The sequence below is a fragment of the Acanthopagrus latus genome, chromosome 10, assembly GCF_904848185.1.
Source record: "Acanthopagrus latus isolate v.2019 chromosome 10, fAcaLat1.1, whole genome shotgun sequence".
Taxonomy (NCBI): Eukaryota; Metazoa; Chordata; class Actinopteri; order Spariformes; family Sparidae; genus Acanthopagrus; species Acanthopagrus latus.
In genome coordinates this window covers 9,809,816-9,827,165 of record NC_051048.1, presented here as the reverse complement: position 1 = coordinate 9,827,165, position 17,350 = coordinate 9,809,816, and the positions used below count along the sequence as shown (strand labels likewise).

At 43.0% G+C, this 17,350-nt stretch overlaps 1 protein-coding gene across 3 annotated transcripts; it reads left to right on the top strand.

Annotated features, from left to right (window-relative positions):
* The first annotated feature begins 4,530 nt into the window (after nt 1-4,530).
* si:dkey-33c9.6 (breakpoint cluster region protein) lies at nt 4,531-17,350 on the top strand. 3 transcript variants are annotated; one of them, XM_037113006.1, is made up of 23 exons: nt 4,531-4,823; nt 5,635-5,764; nt 6,146-6,258; nt 7,326-7,430; nt 9,203-9,430; nt 10,248-10,355; nt 10,436-10,493; nt 10,576-10,628; nt 10,736-10,873; nt 11,025-11,146; nt 11,292-11,451; nt 11,535-11,651; nt 11,776-11,851; nt 12,064-12,159; nt 12,380-12,454; nt 12,539-12,636; nt 12,971-13,072; nt 14,086-14,249; nt 14,496-14,635; nt 15,621-15,755; nt 16,088-16,193; nt 16,314-16,455; nt 17,116-17,350. In XM_037113006.1, the coding sequence occupies exons 2-23, from the start codon at nt 5,710-5,712 to the stop codon at nt 17,215-17,217; spliced, it is 2,493 nt and encodes an 830-aa protein (XP_036968901.1). In that variant the 5' UTR covers nt 4,531-4,823; nt 5,635-5,709; the 3' UTR covers nt 17,218-17,350. The 3 variants fall into 3 exon arrangements, with proteins under 3 accessions (XP_036968901.1, XP_036968902.1, XP_036968900.1); XM_037113007.1 differs by having other exon boundaries at nt 4,531-5,764; nt 12,383-12,454; XM_037113005.1 differs by having other exon boundaries at nt 4,531-5,764.

Genomic DNA, 17,350 nt, shown 5'->3' with positions numbered 1-17,350 from the left:
GGTCTCAAGCTGAAACAACCAAACAGGGATGTGGCGAATTAATAGTAAATATACAACTTTCACAAATTGAATGCATGTCCCATGATGTTATCAACCTTTGTAGCTTTGTTTATAGTGGTGATTTAATTATTAATCTCAAATTGATTGTGCAGTAATTCTAATGTCAGCAGATTCAGTATCATCATTCAGCGTGATGAAAGTGGGAAAAACAGGCTCATGATAAGCTCATAACCAAGTCCTTGCCATTAGCCTTGAAGCACTTTAAAAGCATGAAAGAAAGTTTTGGGTTATTTGAGATCAGGATGACGGTTATACTGATGATTTCAAAACAATGCTACTCGAAACTTAGATTAAAAATGTAAAGAATCACTGTCGCTGTTTGACAAAGGCATAAAATGCACCAGAATATAACAAAAATGTTAAAAAAAACAAAAAAAAAAACACCATGGGATGAAAATCTGGGTTGAGTGTGTTTGAGATTTCCTTCTGTTGGCAAGTTTTCTATACATTTTGTTTCCCCCCTCATCAGTGACTCCCACTTCACCTTTGGTTTTTGGGTCCAATGTTTTTTTTTTTTTTTTTGATAGAATCAGTGGTTGGCTGTTGGTTTTATTCCCACCACCACCACCTTTTAGACACCAAGGGACCCTTTTGTGATTTGTGCAGTGCTTTGTTCGATTCCCAACCTGCGACCCATGTCCTTCAGGGTTTGTTTTCTGGGAAAACATAACAACATATTAGCCAAACAATACAATACAAAATATGAATGAAAAAAGTAGTTAGGTCAAGGTTTCATTTAGGCAAAACTTAAATATATAAAGTCAGGACTTCTCTTACATCCTGACATTTTAAACCACTGTTAAACAGTGAAATCGGTTTTGGCATCCTTATGTGTGAGGCTCTACTTCGACACAGCAATGCTAGCATCAGCTTGCTAACATGTTTACAGTGACAAACATGCTAAAGTTGAGCAGGTATATATGATATTTATTCTCTTCGTTTTGCACCCAAGCATGCCAAATTAATGACTAAGGCTAACCACAAAGTGCAGCTGTTGCTTGGAATACCATTAGATTTTGACCGCATGCTAGCGCTAGATAAAAGTCACCAAAGTCATTTCAGTTCATCCTGAAGGGAACATGAATGTCTGAAGCAAATGTCATGCCAATCAATCCAGTCGTTGTTGAGATGTTTTAGTCAGGAGTCTACTGTTAACGGTCCAACATTTCCATCCCTGAAGCCACGCTGCTAGTGTTGCTAGAAACCTGCTCAGATAAAGCTGCATTCATTTAAAAGTAGAAGTTGCATGAACCTGTCGCAGGTCTTTATCTTATACAGTGAAGCACCTCAGGGCCACGTACTGAGCCTACTGTTTTTGCACACACCTTGTGCACCACTCTCACGTTGCAGATGAAACAAAATAGATCTGTGGTCATAAACAAGTTGAGGGTGAGGCGCAGAACATGGTGTGACAATGAAAAGACCACATCCTAACCCTCGCGCGAAAGAGTGAGAGGGTAGATTTGAGGGAGGAGTTGATATGACTTGTGAACATACACAATAAAGGACTCATTGCTGCATAGGTGCCATTTAACTATATTTGGATGTGTGTGAACAATTAAGGGTGTGCAGTTGAGTCATTCTTTTATTATGATTGTACAGATATTCACAGTCCCCAGAGGAAGTAGTCCTGATGACCTTTTTTTTTTTGTTACACTATTTATTTATAGCAGCATCAATCGGGTCAAAATTGTAAATTTTACTTTATTTCATGATCAAATACCTGCAAAATTGATAACAATCCCATTGTCCACAGATGACTTTTGTCTAGCATACTTACACCCTGAATTGAGACGGTGAACAGTAGCATTATACCTGCTGAACATTAGCACCTTTGCACTGCTGTGTGCATGTCACAGTTTAGCTAAGGTCAGCTGGGCTGGAATGCAGCCTCAGAACTGGTTTAGGATCGTGTGACCTTTAATTCGATGCCACACCTGATTGCAGTTGCAGCTAGAGCTTTGCATCTGGCAACAGCGTCGCTATTTGAATATCTCTGGGGCGACACTGACAATAAAGATTTAAGTTCATTTCATGCCTCAGGTGGATTTTACTTAATATTCAGCCCAAACACCAAGGAGAGCACTGAGGAGACTGAGGAGAGGGGATATCAGTATGTGGGAGCTGTTTAGTTGCAAACCACAGACAGTACTGTGCCGCCAGTTTAAACATTTGGAACTTGGGTCTTTGGCTGAAGGCCCACATTGGGAAAAAAAAAAAAAACACTTCATGGGTCAAGCTGATTGTCCTGGGAAAACCATGTTAGCGAAAGCACAAAGCACTTGGGATGGGAATTTCCTGTTTCTTCTGTAGCGGAGGAACAGTTTATCGGCCCGCGTTTTGAGTCAACACATTTCTGTTTTGGCTCTTTCGCAGACAGGAGGGAATCCTACAGTTCGCAGTCATGTTTCGATATGAGCGAAAACAAAGTGAAGATGAGATAAAGTCGATTTGGCAGCGTCTTCTTGGTAGTGGGAACCGCAAAGCTGACATCAAGATGAAACAAACTGCCACCTCCCACAGCTGTGCAGAAGAGTTCTCATAGGTGAAAATACATCAAACGCTTTGATGCGCAAAGACCTGGGCAGGCACGAGGCTTAAAAAGACCATCTCAGTGAACTTTCTACTTGGATCAGTGGGTAACAAAACCTGCCTGCTCGATAATACATTAACTGAGTGTTTTACTTTTGATAGTGCTTAGATCAGGGTTTCTACATCAAATTGGGATTCTTATGGTTTTTTTTTTTTTTTTATTTTTATTTGTGTATTTTATTTTTGGTCATGACAGTAGCCAGGCTGCCGGTGGTAGCCGCGCTGCCAACACTGTCCTTACGGTAATACCACGGGGAAATCGATAGTAGGGCGGGAGGGAATGTTAGAGAAATGGTTGATTCCTGGCAAAAACTGGCTTTACAATGTATGCAGTTTTCTTTCAAAGGAGGGTCTTACTTTCCTTATAATGAGTCATAATGGAAATTACAAAAAAAAAAAACCCCAGCAGACCAGTAAAGTATTCTGCTTTGGTCCGTTTCGGAACAGGGACACAGAGCTTCTCCCGCTTGCTCCTTCAGTTTTTTTTTTTGTTGCTATCTCGGCGAGATAACATTTGGCAGCAAATGCAGAAACTGGAGGCGACAAGTCTGGGCGTGTTACTTTACTGCCGGATTTCAGATCCAATATCTCGTCTCATTCAGCCGAGGAACTTTGCCAAGTTACTCTTGTGTCCTTTGGACTTAGTGGTCACCTTTTGTGCCTACATTATTCCTTATGTTTAGCTCAGGTGATGCAGAATGCAGCCCAAACATCAGCTACACCTCACGAGTTCCTGTTTTTGTTAAGCAGTCCCTTTAACGATTGTAATAATAGTTTGTATCTTGCTTTCCGTTTCATTGGTATTGTTGCTCTGTTGTGCTATTTTTTGCCCAAACCCAATGCCAGACCGCTCTGCTCTTTACTTATCTCATCCTCTGACCTTGATGCGCTCATCGACATTTTACGGGTTCATTAACAAGAGGTCATGGCAAGTCAAAACGGCCTTGAGCTCAGGAGACTCCTTATTTCTTCTCATCCTGTCTCCAGTTGAGTTTCGGTTTCATTAGTGTGGAAAAGCGGTGAGAAAGGAGAAACCGTTGGGGAGAGGGCTTGGCGAGTTAAAATGTGTGTGTGTGTGTGTGTGTGTGTGTGTGTGTGTGAGAGAGAGAGAGAGAGAGAGAGAGAGAGAGAGAATGACTGGAAGGCAGAAGGAAGTGCATGGGCCAATAAGCCATGTGCACACTCTAGTTTGAGTGCCAGTCATTAGTGTTTGTGAAATTTAAAAGGGATATGGGTTGTAATTTTATGCAGGCTCACTCATTTATACATAAATGACAGAACTCACTAATGCAGCGCTCCCTGCAGGAGGATCTGGTCATGTTACCTTCCAGGGCCCTCGGAAATATTAGTATTCCTGAGGGGGTAACACAGTGGTGTGACTGGGACATTTTGTTGGACTTTTTGTTTTGATTTTTGTATTTTACACCTACAGAGAAGCAAAAAAAGAAAAAAGAGCAAACGTGTGTTTTTAATTAATTGAACTGGAAACAAAATTATCTCATGTATCTCATACACAACTTGTGATTTTACTTGTGCCAAATTTAAACAAAACGGAACCAAAAATCACGGGAAGGAAGATAGCGAGAGATGTCTAAAAATAGACAAAGTTGACATATCAGCAAGATTTTCAAAATGTTTTATTGGAAGTTTGTATCCATCTTAAAATTAAAGCTGCTATAATCAATACTTGTATGTTAAAAATGGATCCAATTAATATGTTTCTCTCTAAGGCAGGGGTGTCAAACTGATCCAGTAAAGGGCCATGTGGCTGCAGGTTTTCATTCCAACCAAGCAAGAACACACCTGATCCAAATCAGGGAATGTGGAATGAAAACCGGCAGCCACATGGCCCTTTACTGGATCAGTTTGACACCCCTGCTCTAAGGGCTCACATGAGGAGATGAACAACTAAATGAACATCAGGCTGAATAGAGGAAGGCTCAAAACTAGTGGCCATAAACTCATTCGGAGACTGTTGACCGAGTAAATGGTTCAAGCGAGAAGCAGGGTCGTGTTCTCATAGGCTTCGTTTGTTTGTGACACAGTTCAAACATGTGAAAAGACGCCAAGTGTGCGTGGTCAAAAAACATTTCCACTGCTTTTTCAAACGGGCATCAGCACCTAGACGTGGCATTTTGTGACAACCCAAAACCACAAGCAGCTGCAGCGAGGTAATGCTGCCTTTGTTTTAACACTTCTACAGGAGCCTCACCGGTGTAGTTGGCGTTAACATTTGTCACGCCACGTCTAGTTAGCGGTGCAAAAAAGAGAAGTGGTGAAGGTTGCCCAGATGTGGTTTCCTGAACATGGGTTTCAGACTGGCAACATCACCTTGGTTCTGGGCCAGAACAGCGCCGGCTATAGTTAGAGAGTCGGATAAACCGGCCCTGTCCTGGTCTGGTGTAGAAGCAAACATGCCTGCTATGTTTACATGTGTTTTCCTGTAGAGGGCAGCATTGGACTTTAAAAAGAGGCCACTAGTCCAGTGTCTCCACCTCAGCAGTGTTAAAGGAGCACTACGTAGTTTTGGTAAAGCTATTTAAAGTCTCAAATTAATATCTAAAATATAAATGAGGTTATAACACATTATTTTTGGCGATGAGCTGAATAAACAAGCTGTTCTCAGAGAAAAATAAGGTCCACAACACACAACATGCGTCAGATGCTCCTGATGAATGACATAAAAGACTGATAATCCACTGTCCTCTACATCCTGATCTCATTGTTGGCTGTGTAGTGACATAGCAACGATATTATGCCAGTCATTTCAGCAAACACCGATGGTAAATACAGCCGTTTTTTTAAATCGACATGGAAAGAGGAAGTAAAGTGCAACTGTAGGGACTGCATTAAAAAAACAAAAAAGGTGGCGGTTCTCATATGCTCTGACCGGGGTTGAACACAGACAGGAAGCTGTATTTTTCCCCTTTTGCGCATCCCTGACAGAAAGAGGAAGTTTTTTTTTTTTTTTTCTGACGCCAGCTGAGCGAGGTTCACATGTTGCTGCTGCTGCTGCTGCGTCTGTAGAGCTCAGCCTGCACCGTGAAGAGAAGACCGATGATGGATATCTACCAGGAGGCTGTGCAGTATCTGGAGTCCCAGCATGTACCAGGTGAGGGAAGGAGACTTTAGTGTTTGGTTGTGCAAAGTCAGTTAATTTATCAAATTAACTGACTTTGCACAACCAAACACTAAAGTGTCCCCAAAAAGCATCATATGTGTCTTTTTAGGGACCAAGAAAATGGAAAGAATCGAATTTGAACAGTATTCATCTTGTAATTTGGCTTTGGTATAAAATGCACCACAATCTCTTCTGAAATTTGTTTGACGAGTTAAAAAAATGCACTTCAGGCAAAGAGCAGCCATCGTTAAGTCCCTGTAGGAACGACGCTACCGTTGACTCATTCAAAGGGGAAGCAGATATGGGAACTTACCTGGTTATGCTCCCACGTACTGCTCCCACATTACGCTACGCGTTGCATGTGTTTGCCAGTTGAAGCTGAGGCCGAGGCCGACGTCCTGGAGGAGGATGTGTTCCCGGAGGAGGCGGTGTCCTGCTTGCTGTCTCCTCTCCATTCAGACAGCGTAGACTTCCCCGAAAGCCCCGTGAGTTTGCATGCCTTCACTTCACACATCACTATACCATTTTGAAGTAATATTCAAAATACCTCCTATTATTTGCTCAAGGATGTTAATTATCATGGCAACTGTGATTAAAAAGACCATATAGACAAAAACATAGCTATGCTGATGCCTTCTAGGTAAACACCCATGATAAAGCAGACAGGAATATCAGTGCTGTAGGCGTTTAAAGGCATATATGTAGGATCTATACGTGATATCGGTAAAGACGCCATTCGAAGCTGGCGAATAGAGAGTGAAAAGCGGTGAATCAGAGAACTAAATTGTTACTTATTGATTGTTTCACCATGTTAAGTAGCTGAAGCACACATGAACACTCCCAAACCTCTGCACAACCCTCCTTATTGTGTGTGAATGGAGTTAAACCTCATCCTGCTCTGCCACCGTGTGTACGGAAAGCTCTGCCCGCCCTCGGTCAAAGAGGCGGAAAGACAAGAAGTTTGTTGTTGGAACTTTGTTTTTTTTTTGTAAACATTTCACTATTATAAAACAACCAACAAAACAGCAATAGAACAATACATAACCACATACTTTACACAGACCTTTATTCTATCAGAAAATGTTTTCTTGTATAAAATGAAAGAAAAATGAACCCTTGTTTTTTATTGAAACAGGCTTCACTTCCTCATTTTCCCCTGACCTTGTAATAATCAAATATGTAAAAGAGTAGTGAAGAAGTAACGGTGCACAGTTTATGAAGAAAATACAGAAGTGACCATAATACGGCTTAATTGCACCAAACAGGGAAGCATTAAACATATAATATGAAAGTTATGTGGCCTGTGCGTGAGCAAATATGTGTTGTGAGTGTTTTGATTTTGAAGCGGAGGACAAATTCCGCCATGACTGGAAAATCCAGATTTCTTTTCGAAATCAAATGGACTTCTCTGGCCAGCCAAAAAGTCTTTACAACAGAAATAGAGTCGGTCGTCATTTCAAAAGTCAACAAGTGCACCATTTGCGGGGTCACTCACTGCCGTGACGCCGTGATTTCGTGACTAACTCTGTGCTGTCGAATGTCTTTGATTCAGACGTCCCGCAGCCTGGAGGAAATGTTGGAGAGGAGACTTGTGGTCCTGAGAGGCATCCTGGAGAGCGAGGAGGTTTATCTCAGAGAGCTGGAGGCTCTGCTGATGGTAACAAACACACATAAACATGAATATAAGTCATATTTTAACATGGAAACATAATGTATATTATTCTCTGTTCTAAACCATATCGCCGAAAGGGGAAAATCCCTGATAATCTTCCTCTTTGCTATTCAGCTGTCACCACATTTGGTTTATTTATTATTATTATTATTATTATTATCATTATTATTATTATTATTATTATTATTATTATTATTATTATTATTATTTATGTAGCTTAAAGGACAAGTAGGAAGTAACCCCGATTTGCCCAACTTGACAGTTCTTTATATGAACATAGAAGAGATCCTCTCTTGTTTATGTTTATATGTGTTTACTGAATTACCAGCGGCCATGTGTGTGTTTTTCAGCCTGTGGATGGTTGTTGTTGTGTAACAGTGTACAATATAACATGCAGCGCTCCCCTACAATGTTGTCATTGTTCAGCTTCCTTCTTGACCCACAAATACATTGTCCTGCATCAGAGTTTAGGTTCCCCCATTTGTCTCAAGAGACAGACGCCGCTGTCATGACTGCAGTTAATATAAATCTACAGCTAGCAGCCTGTTAGCTTAGCTTAACACAAAATCTGTAAGTAAGGAAAACGGCTTGCCTGGCTCCGCCCAAATTTTAAAAAATCCATGTTCATCCACTTTAGCTAGCTAAATTTAGCAAGCGCTAACCCCACCATGAAACCATAACTGACTGTTATTTTTACAGTTTAATGGTAAATTAGCTCCATGTCAATTGGTGAGCTTTAGATGTAATAGTAAGCTCACAACCAGGCTGCCTTCCTCCATTAAAAGTTGGTGATGTCTCAGCTAATGCTACCCCAATAAAATCATAACATGCCATTTTTTACACAATGAACAAATCGTATATTAGCTCCATGTCAGCTAATTTGTTATCTTAGCTTAAAAACGTTACATCTTGTTTGTTTCATCCTCCAGCTAGCTAACTCTAGCTAACGCTAACCCCACATGAAACCAAAACATGCCGTTTTTACATGTTAAACAAATAGTATATGAGCCCCACGTCAATTTGTGTGTTTCAGAAGTAATAATAAGCACATTTTATGACTTTTTGATGGGGCCAGGCTTGTTGTTTCCCTCCCGTTTCAAGTATTCTCGTAAAGCTAAGCTAAATGACTGTTAGCAGTAGCATCATATTGACTGTAAACACACGAGGGTGAAATAATCTCAGTGCGCTCTTGCAAAGAACACGAGGAAATGTCAAATTTTTCTGTCTTGAAAATGTTTTAAAATATCTGAATCATTAGCGTTTGAGTTGACAGTTGATGCTCATCTTTGTTTTTTAGATGTGTGCAGATTCCCACCCTGAACCTTTTTCCTGTTCCGGAAAGCAGAAATAGATTCAAGGCAGGCCGTGATGAAGCAATAACGAGTGCCTGGGTGCTTTCCTTCCGTTTTTATTTCTTTCTCAGCTATCAATAGCAACAGCAAACCCCCATTTCCGCATTTTCACATGCTCTGACTCATTTAACCCAAAAGGATGAATCAGAAAGTTGATGTTTTGTCTGGCATTTTGTCACTGAGCAGGCAGGCATCTATCACTGAGAAGGCCGCGTGTACATTTCGAACATGCTGTATGTGCTCGGTTTTACTTAGCAGCGGTGTGAGTGTTAGGTGTCAAAGTTGATGTGAGTGACGCTCTGAAATGCAAATGTGTGTTCACAGTTTTTTTTTTTTTCTCTCTCATCTTTTCTTAAAATCTTCTACAGCCACCAGCAGCTGACTTGTCGAATTTTTTTGCTCTAGCCCATGAAGGCTCTGCGGGCCTCCGCCGGGACCTCCCAGCCAGTTCTGTCCAGTCGCCAGGTCCAGACAGTTTTCTATCAGGTGCCTGAGCTCAGAGACCTGCACCAAAGCTTCTACTCTGGCCTGAAGGCCCGGCTGAGCGAACAGACTGAGTCCAGCCCTGCTGAGGAGAGAGAGATGGGCCACACAGGCTTTCAGCTGATGGTGGGGGACCTGTTTCTGAAAATGGTGGGTCCTCTGCTGCGCTGCTTGTATCCTGTGCTATGCTACAGTTGGTAATCCATTAAGGAGCGATGGGAAAGAGAGTTCCTCACACGGTTCAGCGACACAAGGGAAGTCATTCAGCTTACGTTGTTGAAAAGAAGTTACAGAGTAACTACAGTATTGCATTATTTCTCCTTTTCTAATTTCTGTACAGCAGCCCTTTATAACGCCCGAGGATCAGTTCCCCACTTATTAAGTGTGATTGCAGCTGCACACACCAAATTGACCAAACGATCTCATGTGCACTGCGGAGTGCTTTGGCATCTTGCAGCTTGTTGTTTGGGTTTAATGGCCTGCAACTTCGCAGCGGCTGTATCTGACGGGATCATTTATATATTCAGAGCTGTGCTGTGAATGAACAGTGTTTGTTTCGTGCATAATTATTTTACTTACAGCCCCACATTTATAAGTGATACTGCAGAGAACTGGACTTTCAGTTTCAGTTTCAGTTTCTCGAAGACGTGTCACCTCACACCCAAGAGGCTTCTTCAGTTCTGACTAACTGGAGGGGAGTTGCAGGTTTTTTTAACTCTGTGTGGGAGTGTCCTTACTGAGTCGTTAGGGACTCGTGTGAGCTCTGAGTTTCAGAGTTGTGTGTTGTTGACCCAACAGGCCTTCATGTGGGTTGCCAGGGTTACGTGAGCCCAGGCTGTTAAGCTTAACAAGACCTGTGTGACTGAGAACCTTCGTGAACATCCCTGTAACCATTTGTTCAGACTGAGGTCGGAGAGGTTTTTCAACTGACTAAACTGCTCATCCATCGCTAATTTCGCCGTTGCAGGTGAACCAGATCGGCCTGTACGGTGGTTTCATCGAAAACTACGAGGAGGCCGTCAAAGTCGTTCGCAAGTGCATGCACTCGGACCCTCGCTTCCAAGCCCTGGCCGAGGTACCGCAGACTTCCACCCGCTTTTCACAAATTTGCTGACAAGGTTATCCTCACGCCGTCTCATGCTATCTCTCCTGCAGAGCATGATGTCTAATAATAACGGCGCGGACAAAACCCGGACCAAATACACATTTGAAGGTGCGTGCTCTTAATAATTCCTAAACTGTTTCATCACTTGTTGTCTGACAGTGGGTCTGATCGCGTTCCTTATTTTCTACAGCTCTCCTCTACAGGCCTCTGGACAGAGTAACCAAGACCACACTCGTGCTGCGTGTGAGATAATTCATCAGTTCCTCAAACTTCACCTCTATGGCTGCTGCTGGACGATCCGTCGCTGCCCTCTCCTCCCTCACTCAGCTACCTCTCTTTGATCTATTTAGGACATCCTGAAGACGACGCCGGCTGAGCACGGGGATTACGCGTCCTTACAGGAAGCCCTGAGGTTGTCTCGCAGCTTCCTGTCTGGTGTCAACGAGAGTTCACAGTGCAAACGAGAGGTCACGCTCAGTCACGGCATGGTGAGGCTCGACGCTGTATGAAAAAAAAAAAAAAAATCTGGATCTGGAAGATGGTCGCACACGTAACCCCACACTGGTCACACTATATGCAGATGATATATGTCTGTGTGTGTGTGTGTGTGTGTGTGCATGTGTCGGTGTGTTACTCTAGAGGCGCCAGCTGATGCGCGACGGCTTCGTAGTGGATGCGAGTGAGGGGGAACACAGCCTGCGTCACCTCTTCCTCTACACTGACCTCCTGCTGTGCACCAGATACAAACATGCGAGCAGAGGGTGAGCTGCGGCGAGAGAGAAAGCATGTGGGAAATGTGGTCTACGCTTCACATGCATGTCAGCTTGCGCCACATTTCCCTCTTTGAACTTACCGATGCATGATGACGTCAAAGCGTGGTCTTCTTTTTATTTGTGTCTCTTCCAGGAAGCCGGACAGCTACAGGTTCTGCTGGTATCTGCCTCTCGCCGGTCTAAAACTCCGCTGGGTCGCCGAACAGGAGCGCTCGCAAGACACACACCTCCGTTTACACGCCATCAGAGCCAAGATGTACCTGTTCCGGCAACAGCTACAGCAACACAAAGCAGTATGTTTCATTGACAATAGGCACGATTGCAAAGAGAGTGAACGGCAATGCGCAATTAAAAAGTAACATCTGTGTGTGCAAAGGGGTCCAGGGGCATCAACTTGGCAGCACGCACCAGGAAGAAACTGGAGCAGATGGAGCTGATGCTGCTCACACACTTCCCTAGTTACAGACTGGAGCTGCACAGCCCCAGCGACAAGGTAAAATCACACACACACACACACAGACACACAAAAACACACGTAGACACCCTCTATTACTGTCAGGTTTCAATCTTGACTGACGGCCGGCTAGAATAAATCAATCTGTTTTGTCTCACTGCAGAGTCACACCTTCCTCCTCTCCTCCCTGTACGAGCTTGAAGAGTGGAGAGAGGCTATTCACAAACTCACCGCGGACAGTGAGTTCACAGCTGCAGTCTAACTGCGAGAAAGCAATCGGCAGATTATTTAACAGTGGACGTAATCACAAGTCGCAGCCCCTTTTGTGATTCTTTTTTTCAGGACTTAGTTTTGGCTGACCGATAAATTGTGAAAGTAATGGGCAGACACTTCCTTTCTCTTTGACTTGTAAGCCGACCGGTGACCACATTTGCTCTTTTGTTGCTGCCAGACATAGAAACCGTCCCTCCAGACCTGCTCACCCTCACCAGTGCATGTGTGAAACTGAGAATGACCCAGCAGCCACCGCTACACAGCTTAAACTCCGGTACGGCCAACCTCTCCACCAACCTCTCGCCCTCTTTCCTTCGCCACAGGAGTCACATCCTGTCCCTGAAAGAGAATCCGCCTACTTTGTTTCGGCTGTGATCTTTTAAGGCTGCCGGCCTCGAAACCTTTTCGCCGCTGCCTTTATGTCTTTCTTTGCGTATTTGTCACGATTAAATCCAATGAGCTTCAGGGATATTTCTGTCTTTGTCTCTCTCCAGTAGAGGACGAGCAGTCTCTGTGTGGGACTCTGGGCGTGGCGATCCACTCTGCCTGCGGCCTGCAGCAGCCAGCCTGTATGTTGAATATCTGATACCTGTTTTTAATGACACTATATGACCATCAAGTCACTTAATATTTTGTTTCTCTTCCTTGTTCAGGTGTGTACGTGTGCGTGGAGGTGGATGGCTACGAGTTTTGCGATAAACAAGCACAGACACACTCGTCAGTCCACAGCCTCAGCCCACACTGGGACCAGGTTAGAAGTACTTTTTGAAAAAAGTAATTGAATGTATTTTGGTCTCGAACAAACGGCATTAAAACTGCTATAAAAGACAGATCCAGGGTGGTAAATGTCTTCCTCGTGTCTAGACAGCATCCGACATGATGTCAGGCTTCTGCTCAGCTCACGGAGGATTAAAAGTCGGCGCTGTGGCCGAGCTTTAAACATGATCAGCGGCAGTAAAATCTACACCAAATCCAACTGGTAGCCAGGATCAAAAGGCTTTGAAAAAGACACGAATGCTCCTGTTGTAGGTTTTGGACACTGATGTCATTGTCAGCATTAACGCCACCTTCTTTCTGTCAAACAGGAGCTGTCTTTCCAGGTGGACGGGGCGCGGCACCTGAGGGTGCTCTGTGTCAGTCAGTCTGGTGGACAGGACGATGCAGTCCTGGGAAAAGCTTCCGTACAGGTATGAGGATGGACTGCGATCCAGCTTTGTTACCATCGTGAAAAAAGTTGCCTTGAAGCCAGAACGCACATACAACAAAGAAATAAGGCAGATTCAGCTACAGTATGGTAAAAAAAAGGGAGTCATAGAAACAGCGGAGGCATCAATGGCAGGCATGTGGTCTACACCATATTGGTTGGTGTCCGTCACAGCAGCCAAAGCACCTTCAGTATATTACATGTGAATGAATTTACAGTTGTCGTGAAAAGGCGACCACTTCTCTATGAGAGAATATTCACTCAAGTTAAAGAACCTGTAATGATCCCACCAGTAACGTGCAGAGTTGCTAGGTAGTTAGCAAGGGATGCTATCGGGGGTGCTGATTATGAGGCAACTGGTGTGGGTACTGTTGCTCGCTAATGCTAACAACACGAGCTGGGAATTTTAGGCGAAAAGGTCAAAAGTGAGAGATGTGGCCACGTTAGCTTCGTGTTAGTGGCGAACACTTTTGAGCTTTCGCTGCGGGCTGTCGCTCACACTGTCGTCACATTCGCCATGCATGCTCGCATCTACACAAACTGTCGCGCGGATGCTAACACAGACAAACCTTTGTTTCCTATAAATAAAGGGCTGACAAGGATAAAAACTGGTAAGCAGAACTGAATTGTGTGCTATTGGTTCCCAATATTTGGTCTTTTGCATTTGGTTCAAATTTGGATTAGAATTTGGATTGGACTTAAAAAAATGCGTAAGCGTAAAAGCAATATAAGATATATAAATCTACAAATACCTAAAGATTATGTTAAATTAGTTGTTGCTCCGTGTCTGTTGGATGGCTAGATTTTCTCTAACGTGTTCATCGTATCAACTTGTTTACTTTATAGCACATTTTGCTGTCCTTGACAATCATTTAATGCAGCTTTAAACATTTAAAAAATGTATTCACAAAGTGTATAAATGGATATAAATGGTTTTGTTTTTAATGGATTTCTGCAGTCTTGTCTGTTTTCTGATATCTCCTGTTTGTCTGTCAGTTGGACTCCAAAACCCTGAATAAGCGATGGCGGAGACAGACTCTACAGCTTGGCGAGGTGGAGGTGACCCTCTCCCTGAAGTACTGTCCCCACCCGCTCGAACCGCCCAGCTCTACGGCACAAGAACTTCCCGTCTTCTGTGTCCCCATTGAAACTGTGGCTCAGTAAGTCCCTGAGAGTCTTTGTCAAAGTGCCGTCCGATTGGCCGAAACTGAGAGCTGCAGTTCAGTCCAGAGTTTTATTTCCCCTGTGGGGTTGTTTTCTGGTAAAGCTCGTTACAGAAGTGAGGCGGTTGGTTTTTGTGTGAGAGTGGTCTCGGGGAGAAGCAGAAGTGTGGCAAGAGTGGAATCTGAACTTGAACAAAACATCTGTGGTGGTTTTTTTTCTTGATGCTTTCGATTCTCCGTCAGTCAGGAGGGAGTGCTGGTCCCCCACGTGGTGCGCTGCTGCGTGGAGGAGGTGGAGAGGAGAGGCATGGACGAGGTGGGCATCTACAGGATTTCGGGAGCCACGAGTGACATTGGCGCGCTAAAAGCTGCGTTCAACAGCAGTAAGAAGGGGAAACATCCATTTTTTTTTTTTTTTTTTTTTTGTGGCACGTGCTGTTGTGTTGAAAGACAGTAAGACAGACAGAAATACCATTTTCTAAATTTGGAGCGCAGGAAACAGCGAACCAGTGTGAGATCCAGTGCAAAAGAATCATATCACTGCAAAAACTCAAAATCTTAACAAATATATTTTTCTTATTTCTAGTCAAAATGTCTCATTCACCCTTATTTGAAATACAATCAACTTTCAGTCATATTTATGGACTTGACTTTGGAGACATCTTATAACAAGAGCCCTTGTCACACTAATTTATTTCTTGTTCCATTGGCAGATCCTGTATTTTGAACTGATGTTGACTAGGGCATCATTTTCACAATTCATCCTCGGGGGAACATGAATATCTGTACCAAATTTCACAGCAATCCATAGTATAGTTGGCGAGATACTACATTCTGAACCAAAAAATATTAATCTCAAGCTCAACGTGGCTCTACACTAAAACAAATGTATGATCACCAAAGTTAAAAGGGTTCATCTTCTGGGGGCCATGAATGTCTGCAAAAAATGTCATACTGTAGTTATCAAGGCATTTCACACTGAACGAAAAATGTAACCTCTGGGTTCTGAGAAGTCAAAGGATCATCACAGTCATAGGATCATCCTCTGAGGACCAGGAATACCTGTACCAAATGTCAAGAAAATTCACTCCACACCAAAAAGGTGGCTCGACAGAAAAAGACAAATGACCACTGAAGTCATAACGATTCTTTCTCTGGGGACCATGAACGTATGTCCAGAATTTCACGGCAAAAGTTGTTGAGATAGTTCAGTCTCATGTTTGCTAATCATGTCAAAATCACCAGTGGCAAAAACTGTAAATATCAGTTGATCAGCACAAGTTGTTATCTTGTGCCATAGGGGACGAAGTCCATGTCTTGAAGAAGACACAGTAACACTGATGTTAAACATGCCTCTGCTCTGCTCAGATCTGCGTGAAGCTGTGACCAGGCTGAGATGTGCTGAAGTGAACGCCGTCTCCGGAGTCCTCAAACTGTTCTTCAGAGAGCTGCCGCAGCCTCTCATACCCACTGAGATGTTCCAGAGACTCGCCAGTACTCTGGGTAAGACGAGACAGTGCAAAAACATACCAAAACAGGCTTTATTTTGTTAAGTTTGAGGCAATTACTTACCTTATGTTTTACCTTTTTTTTCCAAATTGAAAAGTACCATTTGACACTTTTCCCCTAAAAATAAGTCTCACCATAGAAAACGTAAATGTCATATCCATCCATGTGATAGACACAGGATCATTTCTGGCTCATTTGACCTTAAATGCACACCAGAAAATTGGCTTCAACAGCTTTCAATGGCTCTTAATAATTGTAAATTCAACCTTGCTGGTCCTAAAATTGCCTTTGGGCCAAGTGAACAAACCCTTTTCTCTCCCCTGTAGGAATCCAGGACATAAACTCCCGGCTTGTCTCCTTGCTGTCCCTGCTGGAGTCCTGTCCTGACCCCAACCGCCACACCTTCCTCTACCTCCTGCACCACCTCCAACGGTTTGACAACAATCACACATGCTTTTCTGACGGATAATGTCAGGAGTTGATTTTAACTCCAATCATTCTGTACTTTAGTTCTCAGAGTTTCAGTTTTTCCCGTCGATACTTTTTCTCCAGAGTCTCAGAAAACCAAGACGTCAACAAGATGTCCATGATGAACCTGGCTACAGTGTTCGGGCCGAGCCTCCTACGCCCCCCTGTGGTCGAACTGGGGCACAACGGCCCCACACTTGATATCTCCCAGGAGGTGGTGGTGCAGGTGGGAATGACTATTCCTAGAAAATGATTCACATTTGGCTTCCCAGCAGTTTAACATTTTAGTTTTATCCCAAATCATATCTATTCTTTCTAAATACACTAATCTCTTTTAGTGTAGATTTAGAAAACACTGAGCTCATGAGAATTATTGAGCAGGCACCATTAGTACAGTGTATTTTCCTTTCTTTTTTTTTTTTTTTACATGATTGCAGTTGTTTTATATTTGTATTATGTTGACTGGGATTTCTTTTTTTTGCAACATTATGATTTAAATGCCATTTTTAAACCCTCCTGCACACCAACATATGTATCTTATAAATATATCTTTGTTTATACCACAGCAACATGATAAAATATCCAGCAGTTGTTAGTTTATGAACCCCCATATTTGGCAAGTAAGAATATCATAGTAAAATACAGAGGACATGACCATGAAATTAATTAACTGTGTTGAAAAATCCTGAGTAAAATATTCGAAAGTTTAAAGTAAATGTCTTTAATATGAAAATACTCAGACGTGTGTATTTTTGATACAGAACTTTCATATGATGTATAATATTGTGATGAATATACACATAAAAAAATTCTCTTTATGTTACCATAACTTATCTGGTGTGTGTGTGTGTGTGCGTGTGTGTGTGTGTGTGTGCACGTGCACCAGGTCCAGGTGGTTTTCTGGTACCTGCAGTGTAACAACCTCCCTGAAGCCCAGACCTCTCTGCAACATGACACAGACGCTGAAGATGAGACCACCCACATGTGAGACCACCACCAGTGTCGCGGCCGGCAGGAAATTCAAATACTCTGTGTGTGTGCGTGTGCGTGTAAAAAGAATCTGTGTAAGCACTGTATGACAAAGGTATTTATTGATAAAATCTGTGGACTTTGTTACCCTG

Excerpts from the sequence above, each read along its gene's own strand:
- si:dkey-33c9.6 (XM_037113006.1), top strand. The coding sequence starts at position 5,710 with ATGATGGATATCTACCAGGAGGCTGTGCAGTATCTGGAGTCCCAGCAT. Across the intron at positions 11,652-11,775 it reads TGCACAGCCCCAGCGACAAG|AGTCACACCTTCCTCCTCTC; the intron begins GTAAAATCACAC and ends GTCTCACTGCAG. Across the intron at positions 15,756-16,087 it reads GAGACTCGCCAGTACTCTGG|GAATCCAGGACATAAACTCC; the intron begins GTAAGACGAGAC and ends TCTCCCCTGTAG.